This window comes from Vicugna pacos, unplaced genomic scaffold (genome assembly GCF_048564905.1).
Source record: "Vicugna pacos unplaced genomic scaffold, VicPac4 scaffold_20, whole genome shotgun sequence".
NCBI lineage: Eukaryota > Metazoa > Chordata > Mammalia > Artiodactyla > Camelidae > Vicugna > Vicugna pacos.
The window spans coordinates 63,999,010-64,014,514 of NW_027328741.1; the positions used below are offsets into that span (position 1 = coordinate 63,999,010).

General features: G+C 36.3%; 1 protein-coding gene across 1 annotated transcript in view; it reads right to left on the bottom strand.

Annotated features, from left to right (window-relative positions):
* The window catches only part of LOC140693686 (thrombospondin type-1 domain-containing protein 7B-like), a 160,598-nt gene extending 155,444 nt beyond the window's left edge, over positions 1-5,154 (bottom strand). The window contains 1 exon segment of the mRNA XM_072957394.1: positions 5,089-5,154. Coding sequence (XP_072813495.1) covers positions 5,089-5,154 — 66 coding nt within the window.
* Positions 5,155-15,505: the final 10,351 nt, after the last annotated feature.

Here is a 15,505-nt window from a genome sequence, read left to right on the forward strand (position 1 = left end):
GATAAAATGATCTAAGAGGATTCTTGCTGAAGGTGGGCCAGGATGATCAGGTAGCCCCTGGGTGATGATGAAGGGTGAGGAATTTGGTCAGATACTAAGGGTGATCAGAAATCAAGGGTGGGGCTTCTCTCTAAACTGACTTAGTAGAATCTCTGCTAAAGCTGGATGCCACAGGACAGAGATGAAAGCTTGAGGAGGGGCCCAGCTGAGCAGAGAGTTCAGAGGAGTCTGACCAAAGTCTGGTCAAGGAGAGAATCTGTCAGCCCCTGATACGCCAACACTTCTCAGTGTACTCAGAAATATCTCAGAGTCTCCTTCAGAAGCAGGCTTTCAAAGATACTACATATCTGATGAGCTTTCCCTGTAACTCTTGTTTTTAAGCATAGAGATACTAGCTTACAGAATTAAGGACAATTTCTGTTCAGGCAGATGCCATTATCTGGACCTGAGTTGAGTTACATTCCTGTCCTGGAACCTTTATTTAGGGATCAACTATCAAGGAAAGTATTCTAATTCTTATTTTGAGTCCTTAGACAGGATTTTATATAATTTGCTGTTCTTTCTCAGGTCTTTTCTTCATAACATTTTAGTTTTGTCCCTGGAGCTGTCCTCAAAGCTTACTGCATCATTTTACATATTAAACATATTCAATACTCATCTTAAAAATGCTTTATATCCATGAATGACTAGAGACTGCCTGGAGCTACATAATTTCTGAGCTAAAAGTCTCAGGACAAAAATGACATTCTTTTCATAGTAAAGAAAATGCCAGCTTAGAGATGGGGCCTACCTTAAAGCATTAGCTATTAGCATATCAGCTCTCAGTGTAGTCCACTTTCAAAGCCAATGGTCTCAACCCAGACCACGTCTTAATTTCCCTTAAAACTGCACTACATACTATTTCTTTTGGTCACATTTTCAATTACCTGGGTTTGACAGAAATCTTGAGAAATCAAATGGGCTAATTTTCAAGCATTCTCAAATCTCATCAACTCTTGGTAAAGAGTTTCCTTGTCTAGGGTTTTCACAATTCTATTAAGAATACCTGATTCTGTACCATTTCTGTGTCTCTGAAATGCTAGAGGATATGTGTCTTTGAAAATAAAACAAAAAGTTTACTCATGACAAAATGAATCCAGGAAAAGACATCGATAAAACTATGGTATCTGACAAAAACAAACATAAGGTAAAAACTGACCAGGATCTAGACCGTAAAACCCAAAGTGGCACCTTTTTATACAAAACGCAGCTTTTAAAAATATTTAGTAAAACAAATATTTTAAAAATTGTTGACTTTTAAAGAACACATTAGAAAACATCACTACAAATACTGTTTTGGTTTTATATTCTTTTATGTTTGCATTCATGTCAGAATATCCCTTTCCTTTATTAATCTCCGTGATGACAGAATCTGTTTCTATTTTTCTCAGCATGGTATCCTCACTCCTTAGACTGAATCTAGCACAGAATGTGAATTCAATAAATACGTGCTGAATGAATGAATGTTGGCCTACCGAGAAAGGCTGATTTCTGCCCCCAGGTTTACTGAGGTATAATTGAGATATAACATTGTGTTAGTTTAAAGTGTAAAATGTGACGATTTGATACACATATATTAGTGATGGTGAGAACATTTAAGATCTATTCTTAGCACTTTTCAAGTATGCAATACAGTACAGTTAACTGTAGTCACCATGCTGTACATTATGTCACCACAACCTATTCATCTTGTAACTAAATTTTGCAGACTTTGAGCAATATCTCATCATTTCCCCCACCCCCAGGCCTGTCAATCACCATTCTATTCTCTGTTACTTACTATGAGTCTGATTTCTAGAATCCATATATAAGTGAAATCCTATTGTATTTGTTGTTCTCCATCTGAGAGACAAATTCTCTTATTTCCTCCAGCAGAATACCCTCAGAATCCATCAATCTTGTCACAAATGGCAGGATTTTCTTTTTATGGCTCAAATAATATTCCATTGTACGTATATACCACATTTTCTGTCTCTGTCAATAGACAGGTTGTTTCCATCTCTATTATTGTGAGTAATGCTGTAATGAACATGGGGGTGCAGGTATCTCTCTGAGATAATAATTCATTTCTTTTGGATATATTCCCAGAAGAGGAATCATATGGTAGTTCCACCTCTAATTTTTTGAGAAACCGTCACACTGTTTTTGATAGTGGCTGTACCAATTTACATTCCCAAAAACAGTGCACAAAGTTCCAATTTCTCCTCACCAATACTTGTTACCTCTTGTCTTTTGGGTGACAGCCATTCTAAGGCAATATCTCATTGTGGTTTTAATTTACATCTCCCTGATAATTACTGAAGTTTAACATCTTTTCATGTATCTGCTGGCCATGTATAGTCTTCTTTGGGAAAATGTCCATTTAAATTATCTGTCCATTTTTAGGGGGGCTATTTGGCTTTTTCTTTTTGTTATTGAGTTGTATGAGTTTCTTATATATCTTGGATATTAACCCCTTATCAGATAAATGATTTGCAATTTTTTCCATTCCGTATGTTGCCTTTTCATTGTGTGGATTGTTTCTTTTGCCGGGCAGAGACCTTTTAGTTTGATATAGCCTCACTCGCTGATTTTTGCCTTTGTTGCTTTTACTTCTGGTGTGATTTCCAAAAAAATCACTGCCAAGACCCATGTCAAAGAGCTTTTTCCCATGTTCTCTTCCAGTTTTTTAGTTTCAGGTCTTAATTTTAAGTTCTTAACCTTACTTTGAGTTACTTTTTGTGAGTGGTGTAAGATAAGGATCCAATTTCATCCTTTCACATGTGAATATCCAGTTTTCTCAACACCATTTATTGAAGACTATCCTTTCCTCGTTGAGTCTTCCTGGGTCTCTTGTCAAATACAAGATGACCACATAAGGGTTTATTTCTGGGCTCTCAACTGTCTTTCCTTGTTCTACGTGTCTGTTTTCATGCTAGTATCATACTGATCTGATTACTACAGTTTGTAATATAGTCCAGAATCAGGAGGTATGACTTCATCACTGTTCTTTCTCAAGATTGCTTTGGCTATTTGCGGTCTTGTTTGGTTCCATACAAATTGTAGGATTGTTTCTCCAGTGAAATTTTGATAGAGATTACATTGAATCTATAGATGACTTTAGATGGACATTTTGATAACATTAACTCTTATTTCTGATCCATGAACACAGGATATCTTCCCATTTCTTTCATTGACATCTTATAGTTTCAATGTACAGATATTTTTCCTCCATGGTTAAATTTATTCTTGAGTATTTTTTGTTTGTTTCAGATGCTATTGTAATGAAACTGTTTTCTTTGTTTATTTTTAAGATCGTTCATCGGTAGAGTATAGAAATGGAACTGATTTTTATACATTGATTTTGTAGCCTGAAACTTTACTGATTTTATGTATTATTGATAAGCAGTCCCCTCACCCCAAGTGGCAACCTAAGGATTTTCTACATATAAACTCATGTCATCTGCAAAGACAGACAATTTTACTTCATTTTTTCCAATCTGGATGCCTTAAAGCTGATTTTCAATCCTTGATTTCCTTTTTTTTAACCTGGTAAATAGGCAGGAAATCATGTAAATACCACAAAAGACACTTTGAATTAACAACCATAATTTCAATGACAAAAACAACAGCAACACCACACCCCCCAAAAAAAACTCATGGAGACTTCACTGTTTATAAAGTCATTTCCCACATCGTGTGTCAGACATTCCTCACCATAGGTATTAGCAGAGATATTAATACTGATCTTATTTTGGCAAGTAATCTGAGGTACAAGAAGATTTATTGTATTGTCCCATGTCAGCTAACACATGGTGGAGCCGTAACTCAAATATAAGTCTTTCTACTAATATCATTTATAAATTCTAGACTAAAAGTTCACCTAAATAAGGGCACATGATTATAATATTAAAATAGATAGTTTAAAATGAAAATTAAATGATTATATATGCTTCCTAAATGATTGAGCATTGTACATTATTTTTCATTTAAAATACTGCCTATATTGCAAAAATCTTGAGATTGAGACATTTAGAGCACAACTATGGCATTACTTTGTGTGTGTGTGTGTGTGTTGTGAATGTAGGATAGAGTCAGTTTGAGGTCACAGACAAACAAAATGAGTTAATAGTTTTAAATGGGCTACTTCCCATTGTTCAATGTCAAATTTTATGAACAAAAATATCAAACAGTTGGACCATAAAATACTCTTCCTCATGGCTAATATCTATTCCTGTTTATGTACATTCTCACCTCCTGAGTTAATGTGAAAGATATTTGAGGTCACTGGCTACCTTTGAAACACTGAATGCCTGGGAAGTATCTTGCCGTAATAGGTTCTTAATGAATGTTCACCTTCACAAACTGCTGAATTTCAGACCAAAAAAAAAAAGCCAAAAAATATAGCTGAGAAAGAATAGTTAATGTTCCTACAATCAACAGGATCAAATCTCAAAAGAAACAACTATAATATGAATAAATTCTCTTTTCTTCCCCAAATGAATTATTGTTTTCACAACCCTTCAAAATGAATAAAAGATAGATAAGGAGATCAAAAGCCATCTGACATCCCAAAGTCTGATGTACCTAGAGGCCTAAGTACTATCTTCTGAAACAACTATTTTAAAAACTTCAACTTTTGAGAAGAGGCAAGATAGCGGAGTAGAAGTACGCTCGTAAGTCACCCTCTCCCACAAATACAACTAGACCCACATCTACAGACCCACTCAGCCAACCAGAGCACCTGTGAAACTCCGACAGAACATCGCCCTCTTCAAAAGATAAAGACGCCAAAAATCTGGTAGGAGAAAAGGAAAAAAGAAAGAACAAAAGGCAAAGCAGCACGGGACAGGTCCCATGGGGAGGGAGCGGCAGAGGACTGGCGCTCACTCGCTGGGTCTCCCCTCTCCACCTGAGAGGCCAGCGGGATGGAGGGGGAGCCTCTGAGGCTTGGATCTGTACAGAGCAGCCCATGTCTGACAGAACAAAGTTAAACAGGCACAGAGCGTCCCCCCGACACCCAGCCTGAGACACGGGCCGGCAGCGGCAGGCAGGGCCAGGCTGCACAACCTGGGCAGATGACGGGGGTGGCTGCACCGAGGCAGCTCCAGGGGACAGCAAGGGGCTGGACGCCATGGTTGTGGGTGTACAGGGCAGAACAACCTGGGCCCTCCATAAAACAGCAAGGTTGATGTGCGCTCGGGGGAAGGGTGCATACCCTCATCTCTGAACATCCGCGGAAACTTTTCAGGGGAAGAGAGGTGGGGCCCAGGCACAGCCGCCATATTCTCCAGCGCTGAGCACCCAGGCGGGGGCAGGGGCGAAACGTGCATCCGCACCGAAGGGCTCAGAAGCCTCAAGGGCCAGACTGAGACGGGCCTATAGCTAGGGGCAGACAGGATCCTTCCATCCTGGTCCCTCAGAGAACTTGCTCCAAAAAGAAAAACAAGGAGCTGGGTCTTGGCTCGAGTAGGGATGAGGCTGCCAGTCGGTCTTCCCTGAGCCCACCCACGGAGCGCCGGCCAGGGCGGAGTGCCAACCAGGACGGAACACACAGCCGCACAGAGCAGCGGAGCTACCCGCGGCGCAGGCAGACGGAGAGCGGGTCCCCCCGTCGGGCAGGAACACAGCCCCTGACCGAGGTGCTGGGAGGGGGCACGACCCGCCCTCCTACCTGGCCAGTCTGCAACATCTGACTGTGGCATCCGGAGGGGCAGTGACCCGCCCTCCCGCAGCAGAGGAGAGCTGCATCTGACCCCGTGTTAGGAGGAGGCGCGATCTGCTAGCCGACAGGTGCTGGGAGCAGCACACAAGAGGGCGCCAATGGAGGGCCTATGAAAACAAGCTGAGCTTCCAAAACAGGACGAAGACAGAAGGACTTCACATTAAAAGCACACACACTCCAGGAGAACATTGAAAACCCCCTTTTCTTTAAATTTTATTTGTTTTTTTGTTTATTTTTTGTTTTTATTTAAATCTGTTTTTACCTGTTTTATTTTGAATTACTCTCTTAATTTTTACTTCTTAATACATTTCTACTTCTCTTGGGTTTTGATGTCCTCTTATTGATTAGACACAGGCTTCAAACACATATATTCATCTCCCCACCCTTTTTTTTTTTTTAAAGGTTTTAAAAGGACTTCTCCACCCGATTAATACTCTGCTTCAACCCGCTCTTCTATTATTCATTATACATTGTTTTCAAACCCTCTTTCTCACTTCTTTTAAAAATCTTTCTTTCTCTCATTCTTTTCTCTTTTTTTTCTTTTTTCTTTTTTCTTTTTTTCCTAAGTTCTATTCCTAAATAGGCATTAGATAGATAAAATCCTTAAGATCCAAAATAGACAACTGATACTCCATAAACCACAGTGCCAGAGAGGTATGAGCAAGATGAAGAAGCAGAGAAACCTTTCCCAATTAAAAGAACAAGAGGAATCCCCTGAAAGAAAGCTCAATGAAGTAGACATCGATAGCCTACTAGATCAAGATTTCAAAAAAGGAGTGATCAAATTGCTGAAGGAATTAAAAGAGATAATGCTTAGAGAAATAAAATATGTCAAAAATGAAATTGAAGCTATAAAGAAGAGCCAAGCAAAATGGGAAAACTCATTGACACAGATGAGGAATGATCTAACAGCTGTGCAATGCCAACTAGTTAATGCAGAGGAACGAATTAGTGATCTAGAAGACAGGGCAACAGAAAGCACCCATTCAGAAGAAGTACTACAAGATAAGCAAATAAAAAATAATGATAATAGCATAAGGGACCTATGGGATAATATAAAGCATCCCAATCTTCGCATAATAGGGGTCCCAGAAGGGGAAGAAGGATCAAAGGGAATTGAAAAGGTTTTTGAAGAAATCATGACTGAAAACTTCCCAAACTTAAAGAAGGAATCAGATATACAAGTACAGGAAGCTCAGAGGGTCCCAAACAGGAAGAACCCAAATAGACCCACACCAAGACATATCATAATAAAGATGGCCAGAGTCAAGGATAAAGAAATGATTCTAAAGGCAGCAAGAGAAAAGCAAAGAGTGAACTACAAGGGAACCCCCATAAGGCTTTCAGCTGATTTCTCTACACAAACACTACAGGCCAGAAGGGAGTGGCAAGATATATTCAAAGCCCTGAATGAAAAAAAGATGCAGCCTAGGATACTTTATCCAGCAAGGCTATCCTTTAGGATAGAAGGAGAAATAAAGAGTTTCACAGGCAAAAAAAGCTGCAGGAGTTTAGCAACACTAAACCCATGCTAAAAGAAATATTGAAAGGGCTATTCTAAATAGAAAAGCAGCAGGATGCTACAGAAATGAGAAACGTACAACTGGAAAGGTGATAACTCATGAATTACAAATAAAGAAAACACGAAATTATAAAAGAAGACATACAAATCACTGAGAGTGGGAGAGGGAGGCAGGGAAATATAGAATTTTTTTTCTTTCTTTTTTAAATTTTTTTAACAGTAGGATGGGTTTGAGATCATGTTATTATCAGTTTACTAAAAACGGGTATAGGTTAATAGACTTACAAAAAAGGGTAACCACAAGTCAAAAATTTACAAGGGAGTCACAAAAATTAAATAAAATCTTTCTCTCTCTTAATACAAAGGAAAATTACCAAACCACAAAAGGAAGAAGAAAGGAACAAAGAGGATATACCAATTCAACTGCAAAGATAAGTTCAAAATGGCAATAAACACACATCTATCATTAATTACTGTAAATGTTAATGGACTAAATGCTCCAGTCAAAAGACATAGGGTGGCAGACTGGATAATAAAGCAAGAACCTTCAATATGCTGCATACAAGAGACCCACTTTAGGGAGAAGGACACATATAGATTGAGAGTGAAAGGATGGAAAAGGATATTCCATGCAAATGGAAAAGCCAAAAAAGCAGGTGTTGCAGTACTGATTTCAGACAAAATAGACTTTAAAACAAAGGCCATAAAGAAAGATAAAGAAGGACATTTTATAATGATTAAAGGAGTGATACAAGATGAAGATATTACATTCGTTAATATATATGCACCCAATATAGGAGCACCTAAGTACATACAAGAATTACTAACAGAGATAAAGGGCGATATTGATGGGAATACAATCATAGTTGGAGATTTTAACACTGCATTAACATCACTAGACAGATCTTCCAGACAGAAAATAAACAAGGCAAGAGAGAAATTAAATACTACAATAGAAAAACTAGATTTGGTGGATATTTTCAGAGCTTTACACCCACAAAAAGTAGAATATACATTCTTTTCAAGTGCACATGGAACATTTTCCAGGATTGATCATGTACTTGGACACAAAAGAAACCTCGACAAATTTAAGAAGATAGAAATTATCTCAAGCATCTTTACTGACCACAATGCCATGAAACTGGAAATCAACAACAGAGAAACAAAGGAGAAAAAAAGAAAAGCATGGAGATTAAACAAAATGTTATTGAAAAAACAATGGATCAATGAGGAAATCAAAGCTGAAATTAAAAAATACCTTGAGACAAGTGATAATGAAAGCACAACCACTCAAAACCTATGGGACACAGCAAAGGCAGTGCTAAGAGGGAAGTTTATAGCGATACAGGCCTTTCTCAAAAAAGAAGAACAATCTCAAATAAACAAGTTAACCCACCACCTAAATCAATTAGAAAAAGAAGAACAAAAAGCCCCAAAAAGCAGCAGAAGGAAGGAAATAATAAAGATCAGAGAGGAATTAAATACAATAGAGATTAACAAGACCATAAAAAAAATCAACCAAACCAAAAGTTGGTTTTTTGAAAAAGTAAATAAAATCGACAAACCTCTGGCCAAACTCACAAAGAAGAAAAAAGAGAGAGCACAAATTAGCAAAATAAGAAAGGAAAATGGAGAAACTACAACAAACAAAATAGAAATACAGAATATCATACGAGAATATTATGAAAAACTATATGGAACCAAACTGGATAACCTAGAGGAGATGGACAAGTTTCTGGAAACATACTGTCCACCAAAACTGAATCAAGAAGAAACTGAACACTTGAACAACCCGATCACTAGAAAGGAAATAGAAATAGCAATTAAAAACCTCCCTACAAATAAAAGTCCAGGACCGGACGGCTTCACCAGGGAATTCTACCAAACATACAAAGAAGAACTCATACCAGTCCTTTTCAAACTCTTCCAGACGATTGAAAAGGAGGGAATACTCCCAAACTCATTCTATGAAGCCACCATCACCCTGACACCAAAACCAGGCAAAGACACTCCAAAAAAAGAGAATTATAGGCCAATATCACTGATGAACATAGACGCCAAAATCCTCACCAAAATTTTAGCAAATAGAATCCAACAACACATAAAAAAGATTATACATCATGACCAAGTGGGGTTCATCCCAGGGACTCAAGGCTGGTTCAACATACGCAAATCAATCAATGTAATACATCACATCAACAAGAGAAAGGACAAAAACCACATGATCTTCTCAATCGATGCAGAAAAAGCATTTGATAAAATTCAACACCCATTTATGATAAAAACTCTCGCCAAAGTGGGTATACAGGGAACATATCTCAACATAATAAAAGCTATATATGACAAACCTATAGCCAGCATAGTTCTCAATGGTGAAAAACTCAAAAGCTTCCCACTAAAATCTGGGACAAGACAAGGATGCCCACTATCACCACTCCTTTTCAATATAGTCCTGGAAGTCCTAGCCACAGCAATCAGGCAAGAGAAAGAAATAAAAGGGATCCAAATTGGAAAAGAAGAGGTAAAAGTGTCATTATATGCTGACGACATGTTACTATATATAGAAAACCCTAAAAGGTCCACACAAAAGCTACTAGAGCTCATCGAAGAATTCAGCAAGGTAGCAGGTTACAAAATTAATGTTCAAAAATCAGTTGCCTTTCTTTACACTAATGATAAATCAACAGAAAAAGAAAGTAAAGAAACAATCCCCTTTAAAATAGCACCCAAAGTAATAAAATATCTGGGAATAAATCTAACCAAGGAGATGAATGAATTATACACAGAAAACTATAAACCATTGATGAAGGAAATTAAAGAAGACTTTAAAAAATGGAAAGATATTCCATGCTCTTGGAATGGAAGAATCAATATTGTTAAAATGGTCACACTGCCCAAGGCAATCTACAGATTTAATGCAATCCCTATCCAATTACCCAGGACATATTTCACAGAACTAGAACAAATCATAATAAAATTTATATGGAACCATCAAAGACCTAGAATTGCTAAAGCATTACTGAAGAGAAAGAAAGAGGCTGGAGGAATAACTCTCCCAGACTTCAGACAATACTATAGAGCTACAGTCATCAAGACAGCATAGTATTGGTACCAAAACAGACATATAGACCAATGGAATAGAATAGAGAGCCCAGAGATGAACCCACAAACTTTTGGTCAACTCATCTTCGACAAAGGAGGCAAGAATATACAATGGAATAAAGACAGTCTCTTCAGTAAATGGTGTTGGGAAAACTGGACAGCAGCATGTAAAACAATGAAGCTAGAACACACCCTTACACCATATACAAAAATCAACTCAAAATGGATTATAGACTTAAACATAAGACAAGATACAATAAACCTCCTAGAGGAAAACATAGGCAAAACATTATCTGACATACATTTCAAAAATTTTCTCCTAGAAGAAGTAAAAGCAAGAATAAACAAATGGGACCTAATGAAACTTACAAGCTTCTGCAGAGCAAAGGAAACCAGAAATAAAACAAGAAGAAAACCTACGGAATGGGAGAAAATTTTTGCAAGTGAAACCGACAAAGGCTTGATCTCCAAAATATATAAGCAGCTCATACGACTCAATAAGAAAAAAATAAACAACCCAATCCAAAAATGGGCAGAAGACATAAACAAGCAATTCTCCAAGGAAGACATACAAATGATCAAAAAACACATGAAAAAATGTTCAATATCACTAATTATCAGAGAAATGCAAATCAAAACTACAATGAGGTATCACCTCACACCAGTCAGAATGGCCGTCATTCAAAAATCCAAAAATGACAAATGCTGGAGAGGCTGTGGAGAAAGTGGAACCCTTCTACACTGCTGGTGGGAATGCAGTTTGGTGCAGCCACTATGGAAAACAGTGTGGCGTTTCCTCAAAAGACTAGGAATAGACTTACCATATGACCCAGGAATCCCACTCCTGGGCTTGTACCCAGAAGGAAATCTACTTCAGGATGACACCTGCACCCCAATGTTCATAGCAGCACTATTTAAAATAGCCAAAACATGGAAACAACCTAAATGTCCATCAACAGGTGACTGGATAAAGAAGATGTGGTATATTTATACAATGGAATACTACTCAGCCATAAAGACTGACAACATAATGCCATTTGCAGCAACATGGATGCTCCTAGAGAATGTCATTCTAAGTGAAGTAAGCCAGAAAGAGAAAGAATAATACCATATGAGATCGCTCATATGTGGAATCTAAAAAACAAAAACAAACAAACAAACAAAAACAAAGCATAAATACAGGACAGAAATAGACTCATGGACAGAGAATACAGACTTGTGGTTACAGGGGGGCGGGGTAGAGGGTGGGAAGGGATAGACAGGGATTTCAAAATTGTAGAACAGATAAACAAGATTACACTATATATCACAGGGAAATATACACAAAATGTTATGATAAATCACAGAGAAAAAAATGTGACAGTGAGTATGTATATGTCCATGAATGACTGAAAAATTGTGCTGAACACTGGAATTTGACACAACACTGTAAAATGATTATGAATCAATAAAAATGTAAAAGAAAAAAAAAACTCGTGTGTTATCCAAGTTGTAAATGAATCATTTCCTTGTGATGTCAGGAATCTTGGGGGTCCATAAAAGAAATTTTTTTAGTGTCTATCAGAGTACACTACAAAACAAATATCATTAAGCATATGGAAAGCAATATAATGTTCCTGCTTTTTGAGAAGACTTAGAAAAAACACTCATTTAATAAGATCCTCGCACTGAACATTATACTAAGATATGTGTAGCTTAATTGGATTAAATTTAAGCCTTTTTTAAGTTGTAATTTAAATTATGCTTTTATGTTAACTTTTTAAAAAATCTATTTATGTGTATTTCTGAAACTTATTTGGATGGACATTTAATTATATCATATTTACTCCTCTTGTTCTTTCTAACATAGAATCTAAAATAGATTGAGGGTTGTTTATCATCTGAAAGTTAAAACTCAAACTATAGATGACTCTTAGCTCCTTATGCTGTTCATTTTTTCCTCCATTGTGTACTGGGCAAATGCTGTAGTTATTAATAATCTTTTCCATTGTCTCATGGAAAGAGCGAAAAGAAACAGAAATGGGATAGGAGAAATTAGCCTAAAGCATAGACTTTAAGAAGAAATAATTGTGAAAGCTGTTATTGCAATTTTGCAGTTGGATAACTATTGTATGAAGTGACAGAAAATCAATTTTTATAGAAGTTTTATACCATTAAATGTATATTTAATTTTTTTCTTGAAATTCTTGTTTTTGGTTTTGTTACTTACAGATCAAAATTTAAAATGAGTGCTTTTTGTTATTTTTCTTCTCCATGAAAGTCATTTTGATAATTAGTCCATTTATTACTGCGTTCCTTGATTTTAAGTTATTTCTGCTTCTTCATTATCTTGATTACATTATCTTATACAGTGACCCAAAAAAACTGCTGTTACCCCTTTTATTCACTGATTGATAAGGCAGTGAATATAGTTAGCAGAAATTTTGTAAAAACTGAAGTGTCTCATGTATGTGGAAGAATTTAATTTGATTTTTCTGGGAATCTATATCCTGACATTGATGCTGTCATTCAAAACTGCTTTAAGCATTGCTTTCTAAATTCTTACATTTATTCAACAAATATTGAATACATATAACACATCAGAATGTCCTTAGTCAAAAGGATATAATTTTTAACACAAAATATGCTTCCCTCCATGAAGCTTGTATTATAGCATCCTCTATCCTTCTGATTATGGTATTTCTCTTGATTCTTTCTCAATCTATGCATTCATCTTTTTAACAAATATTTATGGTGTTCTTATGTGCTTGGCTTTGTTCTACATGTTTGGTACATAATGGTGAGATGATTACTATATTCGTGTTTTTTAAATTAGAACGGGGAAATGAATATTATATAATAAAGGCAGACCTGAATACAAAATAATGAGATTTTAAGCACTAAGAAAGAGACAAATTCTCTGTAGGAAAACAATCTGGGTAGCAGATTCTTGTATAGAATATGTAGCCCATCATTGTCCTTAAAAGAAGTAAATCAACCTGAGAGCTGAGTGAAGAGAAGGAAATAGCCATGCCCAAGAATTCAAATTCATGTTTTTCTGATAGAATATCATCACATTAAGTACTGAGATGGGTAAAAGTCACAGTTGTCAGTACACCAGAGTCCAGTGCAACTGAAATTCACTGAATAAATGGAGAGAAAGGTATTAGAAGATGCTGGGTGGTGACCATGATGCTGAAGATCAAGAAGGTGTTTTTTGGAAATATAATTATCAGGAATGGTGATATTTTTTTATGTGAGGACTAAGGAATACAGAAGTATCAAGGATGACCCCTTAAATCTGAGCTTAAGCAGCAAAACAGGGGACATAGTTTATGGAAGGAATGAGATGAGTTTGCGAAATGTGTTAGAGACACCTTTTCTGGCATTAAAGCAGAGATGGCAGGTGGAAAGCTGAGTGTAGGTGAAACTTCAGAGGAGGTGAACAGATTGAAGTTAAAGATATAATGAGATATGTCTTGGGCTGATATTATAAGTCATAAAAACAGGTTCCCCAAAGAATTTCTAGAGAAGATACTTCAAGCATAGATTCAATAGCAAGGTTTGAGTAGAGGAATAAAATATGGGAGCATGCACTAGGAAATGGAGATACAGAAAAAATAGAACAAAGCTTTGATTTCTAGGGGATTAAGGTCAAGCTGAAGAGATAAACAAGTATCTGAATAGTTATATGATAAAGGTATGTACTAGCTACTAACGGAGTACAATGGAAGAAACATTTAATTCTTCTGGGGGTAGTTCAGAGGAGAGTTACAGTAGGATAATATGGAGCAATTCTGAAAAATCTTCAAAATAAATAACAAGCTAATAGGACACAGGGAAGAACATTCTGCACAAAGGTTTTGAGATTAAAAAAATTAAAAGCATTTGAACATTTGTAAATATTTCAGCTTAATTACATGGTTATATCTTGTTTCACAGTTCAAGATTTAGGTTAACCTTCACTGATGTATATTTTCACATTTATTTTACATTCCTGTAGTAATTAACAAATCATATTGCATTTGCCCTCTCATTGTCTGTATTAATATTTTCTCTCCTGACTTGTCTCTAATCTGCACACTAAAAAGAGGAGCAGAATGACTGAAAAATTGTGCTGAACGCTGGAATTTGACACAACATTGTAAAATGATTATAAATCAATAAAAATGTTAAATAAATAAATAAATAAATAAATAAATAAATAAATAAAAAGAGCATAATTCCTTCTTATAAGCAAATGCTCATGCAGTTCTATGGAAATATCAGATGGTCTACAAATGTATCATTTTCTAAACAACTGTATTCTTGTCCCTTTGTCCTTGGTGGAGATGGAGGAAAAACTTTTAATTAGTGTGAAAACCAAAATAACTGTATCCAAAATATTACAACATATCATTCTAGCCTATCCGTGATGCCCTGATGTAAGTAAAACAATTCAGTGATCTGAAATTAACCTGTAATTAAAGTGTTGAGAATTAATCAGTAAAATTTAGGTTTTATTAAATTCAAACACACTCAAAATTGAATCAATTTATCAAGTTTATTTATTTCCCAGTCCCCAACAGACACAATGATACCAACATATAACAAGTTCAGATATAAAAACAGCTCCACTATTCCACTTACAGAAGTGAGACTACAACTTCCCAACTAGAATAAGGTACACTCTAAATGCAAATTAAAAGCAAGACAAGACAGTCTAAATCGGAGATCCGCTTGCTGTTGGTGAGAATGCCTTGAAATATTGTTCTTGATCTATATGCAAAATTATTGGGACACAGACTTGTCAAAAAAGAGTACAAAGTTCAATTTAACCAATCCATCTTGTGCAGATTTTCCCTTCAATCAGTGCAAGTTTAAAATGTATAAATTATTTTGATCAGAATTCAGCAATAAAATCTTAACTCAAAAACAAAAACAACAGAAGTGTCTTGTTCACACAATGCCTGTGTGTCTTTGAAAAAAGAAAACTACCTGGAAGCAATCCTCTCTGTACCTCTCTGTCAATTTTGATTAACAGATTCCCTCACCTTGACTTGGAGCAACTCTCTTAGAACCATAAATTGTGAAAATGAATTGCACATTAAAGGTTCTGGCAACCAAGGACCTTGAGTTTTCCAAATAATGTTTTTCAAGACATTTAACTAAATGCAACT